Below are 14,232 nucleotides of genomic sequence, written 5' to 3' on the forward strand. Positions count from 1 at the left end.
AGCCACTTCTTTTCACCTGACAGTGAGGAGATTCGCCAGGAAGATGTAGCGCGTGGGAGGATCACGCTATTCACCCCAGCCCCCCCCCCCCCCGAACAGGCGCCCCGACCGACCAGAGGAGGCGCTAGTGCAGCGACCAGGACAAATACCCACATCCGGCTTCCCACCCGCAGACACAGCCAGTTGTGTCTGTAGGGATGCCTGACCAAGCCAGAGGTAACACAGGGATTCAAACAGGCAAACCCCGTGTTGGTAGGTAATGGAATAGATTGCTATGCTACCGGATGCCCCATAAAAACGCTTTGATGGAAACATGGTTATTGTCACCTGTCACACTTTGTCTGATTTCAGAGATGTTAATTTATGTCAAAACCTAGCCCCAAATGTGACCTCAGCTCTTCGTAACCTTCTGTTACTTTGAGACTTGGTCACATAGTCTCACCATGAGCTGTTATTAGGAATAAATCACAAGGCATTTTTTTTTACCGGTTTTCAAATAATCTTTGAAGGTATGATCATGGTCCCCAAGGTCTCTGCAGTTGCGCCAGTGGAGTAAAATGTTTAGCCATGGAGAAAAAAAATGTTTCAATCCAATATTTTGACAGTCTGTGAGGTGTCACTAGAGGTGTCACTCCAACACTGTCCTTTTGTTTTTACTGAACTGACTCACCTGTGAAAAAGAATTGACTTGACCAGAGTGACCACATCTCGGCTGGCGTTGTGACCGGCACACACGCATGCTACATGGATCAGCTGTGCAGAGAGATGAAGAGAGACAGATGGGGGGAAAGAGAGAGAGAGAGAGAGGAGAGAGAGAGAGAGAGAGAGAGAGAGAGAGAGAGAGAGAGAGAGAGAGAGAGAGAGAGAGAGAGAGAGAGAGAGAGAGAGAGAGAGCATTAAGCTTCATTGAACTCCCTAATCACTGGTGGTGACAGCTGCCAACCACCACACATGACTATTCCTGCTCCCTTTTCTTTCTCTTTTTTTTCAGGTTACCCTGATGACCCACCTCACACTTTTGGACAGTCGGCGAGCGGGGACACTCTGTGTGGTTGTTCTTCTCCTCTGCGGTGTTGTCCACATCCTCTGGCCCGGTATCCGCTGACGCGGCCCACTGCTGATTGCCGTAGTTGCCTTCGGGAGGCTGGGCAGCAGTGCCGTGTGATTGGCTGAGCTGAAGCCGAATCTGTCGGTTTTCCTCCTCCACCTCACGGACCCGTGACTCCAATACGGCCCGCTCAAGAACCCGCGCTGCGGGGGTGTCGGCGAGACATGGTACTAAGAGGAGGGAACGGCCATCTTGTGGGGGAGGCAGAGAGAAAGAAAGAGAGGTGTGTTTCAAACTGTTCCGGTAGGTATTGAACTGCAAAGAGAGTCAAACAGTGTCTAAATGTCAAATCTGTTCCAGTGCACTGGAAGTTCAGCTTCTTGGAAAATGCTCAGAAAAACCAGTGAGCATATTTGCTCATTATCGTCTCTGTAACCATTAGTCAGCTGTGTCCAGAATCGTTCCCTCATTCACTAATTCAGTATTCCCTACATGTGGAACACTCAATAGTGCACTATATAGGGAGCAATTACTAGAGATTTTGGAAACTACTGAATTATAATTCCGTAGCTTTTTCTCATCCTGTCACATGGTATTTCACAGTGTAAAGGATGTACGAGTTTAGCGGAGAAGAGGCAAAGCATTGCATTGTTATATTCTTAGCATAAAGTGGTGTAAATGTAGTGGACACTACATTTTCAGTTGCATTGTGGGAATTTTTGAGGACACTAAAAAGTGAAAATATTTTACAGTTAGAATTAAAAAAAAAACAAACAAAATGGAAGAAAGTAAATAACGGAGCAATTTCAGACACAGCTTATGTAAGTCCTCTTAGGCAATCGAAACTCTTTCTGAGTTGAAGCGAGAAAGAAAAAGAGACCAAACCTTCTTTACAAATGTTAAATATTGCTACAGTTACATATGTTTAATCAGTTTGTTCAGTTTATTCTTTAATTTTAAGTACATATTTTATCCATAGCTAAGTCAAGGCTTGTGTAGAATGAATCTAATTACCAAATGTTTGCAAGTGGGTTAAAAACAGACCTAGCTATGGGCTATAGTCATCTCATGTAAAATGTTCATAATTGATGTTAATGTTATGACATTATCATGCACTGCTTTGGAATCATGTCACACATCAGTAAGTCATCAGGGTGTATCAATGTTAATTGAATCAGTAACCTAATCAACGCCCAAAATCCAATCCCCAATCTCTTTCCTTGTGTAGCGATGAGACACAACCAGAGAGAAGTCAGCCCAGTGTCAGCGGAGCTGGTTACTGCTCAACCCCCGAGTCTCGCACTAGAATATTGATTAATCCCTCGTCCCTTCAACCCCCCCACCCCCGTCTCTCCCTTCTTCCCTAACAGACCAGAGTGTGAACATTCCCAGAATGCCACACTTCAGCTGTGGCCCAGCTGCTTCTCAGACAGGGTGAGGAGTAAGAGAACAGAGAGAGAGAGAGAGAGAGAGAGAGAGAGAGAGAGAGAGAGATGAGAGAGAGAGAGAGAGAGAGAGAGAGAGAGAGAGAGAGAGAGAGAGAGAGAGAGAGAGAGAGAGAGAGAGAGAGAGAGAGAGAGAGTGAGAGAGAGAGAGAGAGAGAGAGAGAGAGAGAGAGAGAGAGTAGAAGAAAAGAGTGGGGACAGAAATTCCGAAAGTGAGAGGGAGATGTAGATACATGGAACAATAGAAAGTCAGAGCGAGAGCTCTATAGGGAACAGAGGAGGAGGAAAGAGAGCGAGCGAGCGAGCGAGAGCACTGAATAATCAACTCTAAGAGAAGCATTTTGAAATAAGGTGTTTTTATTGGCGTCGCTCATCTGTCGAGCTCACCACTGCACTGAACTTTTTAATGTGTCGAGATGTTTGGCCGTGACTGTGGAAACCTATACAGGCTGCTGACTCTCATTCCACACATAAAGCTAAAGGGAAAGCCCTATAAAAGCTGTGGTGTAGTGTGTGCACAGTTCCTTCGCCTCATGATGGTGGTTATTGGTGCGGTGTTATCGAGCCAACAGTGTCAATTTTTCTGCCACAATATTTCCAATGCAAACTACAAGAAAGCAGTTTTTTTTGTTTTTTGTTGTTTTTGATTGGATGTTGTTTTTGCTGTCCCCGGTGCCTTTTTACTAGAAAACGTGGCAGTGTGTGGTTGTATTTCATCATCGTAATAATCACATCATTGTCTACATTTCTAAATTGGAGTGCAGAGTGAGTGGGTGTGCACTATGTAGAGACACATACAACACGTACGCACACATGCTGTCATGGTAATTGAAGAGAGTTGCAGCAGATTCTGCCAGCTGGCTCTCACTATAACAAGTAAATATGCAGGTGCTAGACTCACAAAACTTTAATTTATTTTATTTTCTACTGTTACTTTTCTCTTTTTCTTTCCCTCCCTCCCATCCTCTGTGACTCGTTTCTTTTCTCCTCACCCTGTCGGAGGGGCAGCTGGCCCGCAGCTGACAAGCGGCACCCTGGGAATGTCCACGCCCTGGTCTGATCATTCGTGGGGGAAAGTGAGATGGGATGAGAGAGAAAGCGAGAAGTTTGGAGAGCAGGAAGGGGACAGACAGAAAGAGAGAGCGATGGAGGGGAGGGACATGACGCCTTAACCATGTCTCAATGAGATGAAACTCAACCCACAGAGACAGATAGGGTGACTGGAATCTGATCATCTAAGACTGACAGCCTGTCAGACACAGCGTCACTGTCGAGGCTCACATACAGCACTTTAGCGATAGTAGTTTTGGTATTTGCAAAGCAATGTGTTGCTGGCCTAAAGCGCTCGAGCACTCCAACAACTCTCTTGCTCACTCAGTCACTTCTCTGCCGAGCTCAAGATATACTGCACAGGGACATGTCATCAGTCATCAGAGAGAGAGAGAGAGAGAGAGAGAGAGAGAGAGAGAGAGAGAGAGAGAGAGAGAGAGAGAGAGAGAGAGAGAGAGAGAGAGAGAGAGAGAGAGAGAGAGAGAGAGAGAGTGCACACGCGTGTGTGTTGCATATTGGATTCGCTAATAAATTGGGTTTTTCCACTGTTTTATCAAAATGCCCTTCAGACATTACATCTAAAGTTAAGCTCATCATGCTAGATAAACAGCAAGTGTGTGTGTGTGTGTGTGTGTGTGTGTGTGTCTCAAAGTACTTTTAGGGAGCAGCAAAGGGCATCAGCACTTAAAAAACAAATGTAAAGACAAAAGAACAGAAACACATCATCAATTTGAAAAGAACAAGCAAGAGGTCGAAGCTTGTGCTTGTGTGTGTGTGTGTGTGTGTGTGTGTGTGTGTGTGTGTGTGTGTGTGTGTGTGTGTGTGTGTGTGTGTGTTTTGAAAAGTATCTTTCCGGAAAATGTCTTTGTCACAAGGTCCTTACAAAATCTTGTGACAAAGACATTTTTTAAACCCCCTGGTTTCAAATAGTTCTGTGAGTAAGAGGGAAAGGCAACGTCAAAGGCAATACGACGCTGTCTCTGCATTGTTTTGTTTTGTTTTTTTATCTTTCAACAAGACGTCCATCTGAGATGTCGCGGTCAAACGAAACAGAAAACAAACCCCATTTTTTTTAAGAACTGAGAAGAGTAGCGGGTGGAGGGGGGACCGGTGAGGCAGGCAAGCAGAGCCGATGAGAGAAGGGAGAGGAAGAGAGGAGTGGAAAAATGAGAGGAGAAACACAGCTGAGGTGCACACATTAGCCGATTACTGTTTTGTTTGCTTTTTGTTGAGCAATACATTGATTCATTTCCCACTGCACAGGAGTTGATATACAGCATGTGCCCTAAATTATACCCACACCCGCCCTCGGTATTTCATTAAAAATCCATTTCCAAGCCTTTAAATTCAAGTCTCCATAGAAATTACAAAATAGGGTCATTTACTGTTTCAACTCAACAGTCAAATCATGTTGTCTTAATTTGATTTGAGGTGTTTATTTCCCTCCTTACAGTGCCTGTCTCTCAGTCCACACCTGCACCTGCTGAGATAAAATGGCATCCCGCCGGGATCTTTTGTTAAACGTCTCTTTTGTTGTGGATCTGCATTAACCCCTCCTCCGGCTAGCAGGAGACAAAAGCCTAGATTTGGCCAAGCTAGGAGATGCTCATACTCACTCTCCAGGTTGCCAGCCAACAGGTAGAGCCAGGTGAGGAGGATGACCGCCGTGAGAGACGCCACCAGCAGTTTCAGGCGGCCACGACACAGCAGGTGCATGATGCGACAGCAGACGCAGGGATCCAGGGGTCAGGGGGTTCAGGTTGGGTTTAGTCCCTCATCAGACCCCTGCAGCATCCTCTCATCTGCGGGGAGCACAGAGGAACAGGCAGAATCGTGAACACAGAGACCAGCAGAGCGGGTCTGATCCCGTGTCCAACGCTAGTCGCTGGTGTATTCACCTGAGATTTGAAGTGGACAGACAGAATAAAAATGACTTGGAGTGGAAATGGACTGCCTTTTCTGAAGTCAGTGATATGCATGATAAATTTGTTAGTGCTGATTGGCTGATCATGCAATTAATTGTTTTCTGCCACTTGCTTTAAGGAGAGGATAGAGCGAATGACTTTTTTGGGCAACTTTTATGTGGCATATTGCCTAACGAGTTATCTCAGCAGTGGCATAATGGTGTTTTTGTAGAAATGCTCAAGATTTTTTTGTTCATTACTATGAGCATTTTCCTCCATCACCTAAAAGCTTAATCTATCATAATCTAAGAGGGGATGTTTGACCTATGACTGCTGAATTTTCTTATTACATTCTGACTTGTTTGGGTTACAGACTGGATCTGATTATATCTTGATGTTTCTTAAGTCTGCAGTATGGTTTGAACTGTATCAATTATTTAAAGCGAAAAAGTACATTTCTGGAGTGAGGCTGATTGTGGAATCCAAGATTTGACTTGAGATTTGGAAATCATGACATGCAACTGACACATTACTTTCAAGTTGTCCCAACTCTGGACCAAATCATCTGAAAGAATACAATACTCTGATAATGTCTGTAAAAGATGGCTTAATTTGCAATAGCAGAGTTTGCAGTCAATTCTTACTACCCAGGGCCGGGAGCCATGTCAGATACTGCACGCTATTGAGATCAAATTAATTTAAATCACTCTGGAATAATTGATCCAATTGAATTAAGAAGAAAATCACTACAGGCCAAATGTGTGCCATTTAAAGAAGAAAGAATTTGGTTAGGAAAAAAATTCCGAGTAAGATGTCATAGCAGCCTTACTTCAACTGATGTCACTCTCTCTTTCACACTCTCTTCCTGTCCTTCAGTCTCTTTATTTCTCCCTTCGTGCCGCAGTCCATCTTGTGTGATTAGGTTGATCAGTGCAAGAGGCCTGTCTTTGTTTTACAATGCGATTAATTAATCCAGTTTCACTTTAATTAGATAGGAGCCCGAAGAAACACGACTGGACACTGCTGCCAAAACGCGAGGTCCAACATTTGACTCCTGTCACGTATTTGTTGTGTTAACTGTCAGAGGTCGAACACAAGAAACAATTTTAGTTTGAACATTGCTGTCCAGGGGCAAACCCACAACAAACGACTGATTGAAATTATTAACTAGAAAATTACAAACATCCAAGGTAAGGGGTTGTTTCACAGAATTTATTCAGTTAAGTTTGTATGCATTAGCGCGGCGTCAGGCCAAATTGTCTCTGGGCTGCCAAAATGTGTCCAGGTGACGTCATCGCAATGCAATCATGACCGCTCGCATTCTAACATTCCTCTCTCGCTGTAGTTTGTAGAGTCGTAATATTGCAGGCAAAAGCAAGCTTAACAGTGTACTCTTTTTAGCTACATTGTACAATACATTCGCAGGGTTACCGTTTATATTCGACTTGCAATTGTTTATATTAGGATATGTTTTTCGAAAAGCACCAAAAAAGCATACTTTTAGGTGAAAGTTCATCTACTGGTTGATCACCTTGTTCGCTAGCTAGCAAACTAGCTAGCTAATGTTATGTAGCGTGGACGAGCTTTTCAATAAAGATGTTCATAAACCTATTCTCCATTAAAACAAAATGTCCCAAATTTGCTATTATATGTTTTTTGACATCAATGACAAGTTAGCTAGGTAGCTAGCAACCCAAAAAAAGGGTCACAAAATTTTATTTTAAACAACCAGTCACGGTTGCATTGCTATGACATCACCCAGACACATTTTAGCACCCCGGACACAATTTGGCCTGACGACCTCCCCCTCCCGTCCCCATTAGTTGCAGGAGACTGTGCAGCATCTCAGACCCAGCAGTATGCCTAACTTTTCCTAATGTACAAATGCAAAAAAATAAACCACACCTTTATTTTAAACAGTGGGCTAGGGCTGCATGGAATGTACATTTTTAATAATAAAGTGAGTAAACACTCTATTCCAAATCTGCTACACACGCACCTTACAAACAAAACAATGATGTCATACTGTAGCGACCGGGGGAAGCGGTCGCTCTGACTGTCGGCGATGGTTCTGCACTGGGGGAGTGCAATGGCTGATGGGACTGTTAATGGAAGATTTAAAATTGTGTTTTGATGATGTTGTGTTCATGTTGTGGTTATTCTTGTGTTGTTTTGGGGGTTCGACCCAGACAAACTAGGAGACCGTTTACTGACTAAATGACTGTAGGACTGTGACTGGGACTGATGTTACCACTTGGGAGATGGGCGGGGGGGGGGGGTGCTTACGTTGTTGTCAGTTCTGGTCCGTTCTGGTCGTTGTGAATAAAAGAGCACTCCCAGGGTCGTGCGGAGTATGAGGCACAGGAGTTGTGATTAAAAAGAGAGCTCTGCCTCTCGACTCATTCTTCTACACCGGCTCACCACAATACTTTTTGTTTTAGTTGGCAGCCCCCCTACTTAAAACATCTTCCCGCACACCTGTTTGTATGTGTCATCTAAAAGGAGGACATTTGAATTGAAAGACCTGATCACAGAGTGTGAACTTTCAAAATGACTTTACAGGATCACGTATGTCTTCCGTAAACAAATCTACCACAATGAGGATGTCTATAGTAGAAGAAAGCCATTTTATTTTGTCATTGTAGGTTACAATGAAAGTGTTGTCTGCATTTAAGCCACCCTATTGTATAAGAGCAGTGGGCAGCTGCAGTGCCTAAGGACTAACTCCAGTTCTTCTTTCCATTGCCTTGGTCAGGGGCACAGACGGGAGTATTAACCCTAACATGCATGTCTTTTTGATGGTGGGAGGAAACCGGAGTGCCCGGAAGAAACCCAGGCAGACACAGGGAGAACATGCAAACTCCATACAGTAAGGACCTGGGATGGCCAGGGGTCCAAACCCAGGACCTACTTGCTGTGAGGCAACAGTGTTAACCACTGGGTCACCGTGCCATCCAATATATGGAACCAACATACCAATGACTGAGAGTAATCAGTTACATCAATCAAAGGGTTTACATGGATTGAAACAACACAGTGGTTTGGTATAGTATTAAATGTTTATATAGTCTTTTCTAAGGTATGCCAGCTCTATCACTGCCTGATCGTGGTGGTGCCAAAGTAAGGACTTTGGGTAATTTTCCAGGTCATTTGTCAGTTAGTTACCCAACAACTAATGAATCGCCAAATTGAGGTTGTATTGTTAAAACAACCTCCCCATCACTGTGTCTGGTGACCTTTCACATTTCAAAGAACCAAAAGAAAGCCAACTAAATCGAAAGAGCAACAATCTGTGTTTTAACTATGTAATGCTTACTCTGATTTTGTCCTGACCTCAATGAAGATGATAAGAAGAAGGAGTATGCATGAATGTTTCAACATAGTTATGTTTTTATTGGCTAAACTTGATGCCCCACCTACTCCTTTATCTTACCCAGGCTCATATCCAGCACACGTCCTACATGCACTCAGCCCAAGTAGGGTTTGCATTGGCCTTCTAGACACACACACACACACACACACACACACACACACACACACACACACACACACACACACACACTCTATCTTTTAATGTTTAAACAATTGTCCCTCTTGAAATCTTAACCATTTTCTACCATCCCGATGAAAATGATTCTACAAAATGATCGGGGGGGAGGGGTTGTGTTTCTCGGCCATCGTCTACATGGGCAAAAGTGTTATAGTGTTTTGCTAAATTCATTGTGGTAGCTGATCAACACATCATGAGTCAACATGATGCTGTTGGCTTGTTTTGTACTGCATCATATTGCATTTTATGTACAGCACATAATGTTCTATGTACATTAGGTTTGGGCTAGAGATTGATTGACTGATTGATTGATTGACTGATTGATACAGACCCAACTAAGATAAGATACACTTTTATTAACCCCTGTGGGGAAATTCGTCCTCTGCATTTACTCCATCATACTGTATAGGAGCAGTGGGCAGCTGCAGCACCTCGGGACCAACTCCAGTTCTTCTTTCCACTGTCTCAGTCAGGGACGCAGACAGGAGTATTAACCTTAACATGCATGTCTTTTTGATGGTGGGAGGAAACCGGAGCACCTGGAGTAAACACATAGACATGAGGAGAACATGCAAACTCCACACAGAAAGGACCTGGGACGGCCTGGGGTTTGAACCCAGGACCTTCTTGCTGTGAGGCAACAGTGCTAACCACTGGGCCACCGTGCTACTAGAATCACTCAAGCATCTTGAAAAATGACTGTAAAGAATAACTACTTTGAGTTTTTAGCAAAATTTACCAATTGCAACCCACAGCTACTATGTCAGGTGAAAAATATTTCTCTGAGTTTATTGATATGAAAAATCTCTTTGAACTGATTTGAATAAGTCTTATTAAAACACTATATTAAGCTGCATTTCATTAAAATATGATGACTATATAAACTAGTCATAAGATTTTTTGAGGGTCGGGGGGACATTTGGCTCTTTCATATTTTAGATTCATCTATTGATGATCAAATTCCTCTTTCATATGTACAAGCACTTCAGAAATATGAAAGCACTCCACAAATAATGCATTTTTCAATTGATTGAAATTGAAAAGGATAATAGAGGAGAAGTAAAGTACAAACTGATGATAACTCCACTGGATGAAATGCAAAACGATGGCTGGAGACAAAAAACCGAAGTCCTTCACAGCCTTAACAAATTCAGAAAAGGCAAAGGACGGCCAGGTGAATCTTTTTATCTAAGATAGAAAAAACCCTGGCAGTTTAGTCCTTGACACTGTAAGGCCTTGAAAGAGGCAGCTGAAAGTAGCCAAAGAGAAACAAACCTACCAAAATAAAGGACAAAATGTAACAATTCGCTTAATACCATTCCTTCAGTAAACAAACTACTCTTCTTGTCTCTCACCCTCCACAAGTCTGTGAAAAGATGTTACATCCTCCCTTCCCTCTGTGTGTGGCTACCCTAAAATAAAGACATGGCTCCAGGGCTGACACACCTGGCTTTGTTACCATAAACCTCCTTATATAATAGTAAGACATAGGTACTGTATGTCACCAGAGTACAGTCAGCATGGTACATATGTGAATGTGTTCGTACACAAAACTGCAAGGTTTACAGACCTCCCAAATAGTCCATGAAATGATAGTTAACACTCACTTTATTATCCCCTCCAGGCAGATGCGTGTTTGGTCATGTACGTGTGTGTGTGTGTGTGTGTGTGTGTGTGTGTGTGTGTGTGTGTGTGTGTGAGTGTGCGTGTGTGTGCATGTGTGTGTGTGTGTGTTTGTCTGTATGCTATTAATCTTGCATACTACTGGCCCAGTCAGCCTAAAAATGTTTGTGCACAGTTGTGACTGTATGATGAGGAACCTCTCGTATCAAAACTTTTGAAACACATTTGTTTACACCATCGCTGCTCTCTCTCCTCTTTTACTCCCGAGCTCGCTCCACCAACGCTGCTCTCTGTTCCCTGCCCAATCTAATGCCCCTTTTCCACGACATGGTACCGGCTCAACTCAACTCGACTCGACTCACAGAGAGTCGTTTTCCATTAGCGTAACAGTACCCCCTCAGTGTAGCTGGTCTGCATTGATTTTGGTACCGTCTCCAGGTTTTTTTGGAACCTCGACAAAGGTGGTACCAGAAAAGTGGTAACAGTTATCAAAATGCCAGTACTTTCCAGTAATGGAAAACGAAAAACATTGAGTCGAGTTGAGCCGATACCATGTAGTGGAAAAGAGGCATAAGTCAATCGTGCGCATGCATGACTCACATCTACGGTTGACTTAGATCGGGCAGCAACATAATTAAAAGTTTGTAAAAGAATTTTGATAATCCAAAAACTGAGAAAGTTATAAAGGAACAAATTCCTCTTGGTTGAAGTCAAAACAGAAAGTGAAACGGTTTACCCAGCTTTATTATATTATGAAAATAAACACAGGGTTAGAGTTAGACCGAAATGGTCACATAGCACACCTTTTCTTTTTGGAAATTGTAAGTTCATGTTAGACTTGGTCGCAGTCATGTGAGTGTCCGCCCAGTAGGCTGCACATCCACAGACTGACAGGCAAAACATTTTTATTAAGTAGATTTTTTAGCTTCAGCGTTGCATACTAAACATTTATTTTTTTCCATATTTCTCCTTCAATCGACTTGGGCACTGTGCAAAAGTTTAATAATGGCAGGGAAAATACTGTTTTTTTCTGACCATGTGTGTCTGTCCGCTGCTAATCTCTCATACCTGGACCTATCAGCCTAATAATTTTTGTGCACAGCTATGGCTGTATGATTAAGGACCTCTCATGGTTGTGGTGATTTAAAACCTTTGAAAAACCTGTTTTATACCGCAACTGAATGCTAACTCCTCAGCTGGTTTGTCACCAAAGTCCAAGTACTGGAAAAGAGGAGATACGCCTGGTGGAGATCTGCACTGTACTTAGTGCACTCTTCTAGTATTGTTATATTGGTTAAAGACCTTCACTCAGTTGACTTGGTTTATGTTTGAACTACACTCTAATATATAGTTTTTCAAAGTAACCATTCTTGAAGAGTGTCTGTACTGCTATACAGGCACAATACTGGATGATAAGAGTAACAGGTGAATCTACTGAAGTACACTAGAAAAAAATAAATCTTACTTTAGCTTAGTATGGTGTTCAGGCATACCAGAGAGAGAGAGAGAGGTTTGATTTGGACCCAAAAGCCCACATTAAAACCCTATTCAAAAAGAAAAAAAAGAAAAAAAGGACTATATGAAAGACTGAAGACAGCAAACTGTCCAAATATGTGAGTCAAAATAAAAGAGACAAATGACACACAATTGTAAACAAACATATTAATTACATCTATGAAGATACATTCAAGCCCATATTTAGTTGTCATATGGCTGTATTCTTTATTATATATTTTTACAGTATGCATATTTTTTAGTTAACTCTTCATAACAGTGGCTCAGAGTAGAGGTTGACAACATATCTTAACTTGTTACTGGTTAAACTCTCATGCTGATTTGCTTTTGCAGGGGTCGTGGAAATTGCAATTTTACTAGGTACATACAATCAACGTTTTCTAGCTTTCACAAGAAACAAATTTTCTCTACTTCAAACAAACATTCTCAACTTTCAGAGTCAAAATACATATAAAACGGTTTCTTCATGTTTAAAGGACGAAACACTGGATCAGTTGCTGCTATACAAGTCCTTTCAGAGAAATATTTCCAATAAAAAAAAAGCTAGCTTGAACTAAAACACTATTAGTGTTTTATTAAGGTTAATGCCACATAGAGGGGATGTACTTTTCAGCAACTTGCAATCTACTGTAGTGAATAAGTCTACAAATGCTATGATATGGCATTTTCTACATGCTACTAACCACAAACTCGAAGTAGTTAATTATTAAAAATCAAAAAATTTCAGATTGCAAAGTGGTGGTAAGGTCAGATATAGGTCAGCTAAGCAGCTGAACTATATATAGACAGCTTCTCCGACAGTGCATTTAGGTAAAAGCTATGCATACCGTCTGTGTGTATGGATGATTTATGAGTTAATTAGTAAGGTTGATATATGCACTGTAAGTCATTAAGAGCAGTGGAAGGTGCTGAGATGGGAAGACTATGGATGAAAGGAGTGATGGGGAGCAGATTAAAAAAGGGGTTAGGAGGAGAGAGGAGGGGTGAAACGTAGGAAAAGAGGGGAGGAGAGAGGATGTGCTGTGGTATGCCAAGGTGTATGGACTTTTAGCCCATAGACTACTTATAAACCCCGGGTGGACATAAAAGTGAGGGACAGAGCTGCTAAAGAGGGCTTTAATAGGCAGTCTTTGTTGATTCTGCACTCGCAGCATAAAACACTTGCACTTTTGGGGGTGTAACTGTAGCCATAAAAATGGGGGGAAGGGGGTCAGCCACTGTTACCATTGATATGAAAAGGGAGGCAGTGGAATACCGCAGCTGTGTGCAGCCCCCACAGCCATCTAATCAGATCCGGGAATAGGCCTGGAGGGACAGAGACTATGTGGGTGGAGCCTGGCTCGTACCACAAGAAAAAAAAATCTAATGGCTGTAAATGAAGACACAGACCTGGCTGTCTGTCATCCTAACCCCCTCTTCTATAGAGGGAGAGGGAGGTCTGCCCTGTGCCTATCTTTGAGGTGTGGTGTCAGTCAGTCCAGGCCCCAGGGGAACATATGATAATGCAATTAAGAGCTGAAAGCAAAGCTTGGGTCCATTGGTTGCGGTCGTTAGCAGTAGTGTCCCTCATTAAAAACTGAAGGGCTTTTTAGCACTGTGAGAATCAAGGAAGGAGATAGTACTGATTAAATAATAATCAAGGGGTGCTTCCTGCCTCAGGGGACTAGGATAAGAAGGGAGCCAGATAATAAACTCCTATCTGTCTGTCTCTTGACCTTAGCCCAAGCCTTCATTCTCTCTCTCTCTCTCTTTCTCTCACTCTCTCCCTCTCTCTCTCCCTCTTTCGCTCTCCTCTACAAGAGACACAAAAGAACTCCAGAATACACTTGTTAGTCCTATCACAGATACACAACTTACAAATATACTCATGAATACCTTGGGGAAAAAATCATAAAAGGAACAAACAATTCAAGTGTGTGTGTGTGTATGTGTGTGTGTGTGTGTGTGTATGTGTGTGTGTGTGTGTGTGTGTGTGTGTGTGTGTGTGTGTGTGTGTGTGTGTGTGTGTGTGTACACATGTCTGGGTACTACTTTCTACCCCTCATCATGAAATAAGACAAGACAGACTCCATTACTGCCTTGAGGTGTTGTATAAAC

The 14,232-nt window shown here is 42.6% G+C and overlaps 1 protein-coding gene across 1 annotated transcript in view; it reads right to left on the reverse strand.

Moving 5' to 3' along the window:
* large2 (LARGE xylosyl- and glucuronyltransferase 2) overlaps positions 1–14,232 on the reverse strand; it is a 100,521-nt gene that overhangs the window by 16,375 nt on the left and 69,914 nt on the right. The window contains exons 3-5 of the mRNA XM_056278956.1: positions 5,160–5,345; positions 1,010–1,299; positions 671–753 (exon numbers count right to left, since the gene is read on the reverse strand). Coding sequence (XP_056134931.1) covers positions 671–753; positions 1,010–1,299; positions 5,160–5,259 — 473 coding nt within the window. The 5' untranslated portion in view covers positions 5,260–5,345. The remainder of the gene's footprint in view (positions 1–670; positions 754–1,009; positions 1,300–5,159; positions 5,346–14,232) is intronic.

Source organism: Lampris incognitus, chromosome 4 (genome assembly GCF_029633865.1).
Source record: "Lampris incognitus isolate fLamInc1 chromosome 4, fLamInc1.hap2, whole genome shotgun sequence".
Taxonomy (NCBI): domain Eukaryota; kingdom Metazoa; phylum Chordata; class Actinopteri; order Lampriformes; family Lampridae; genus Lampris; species Lampris incognitus.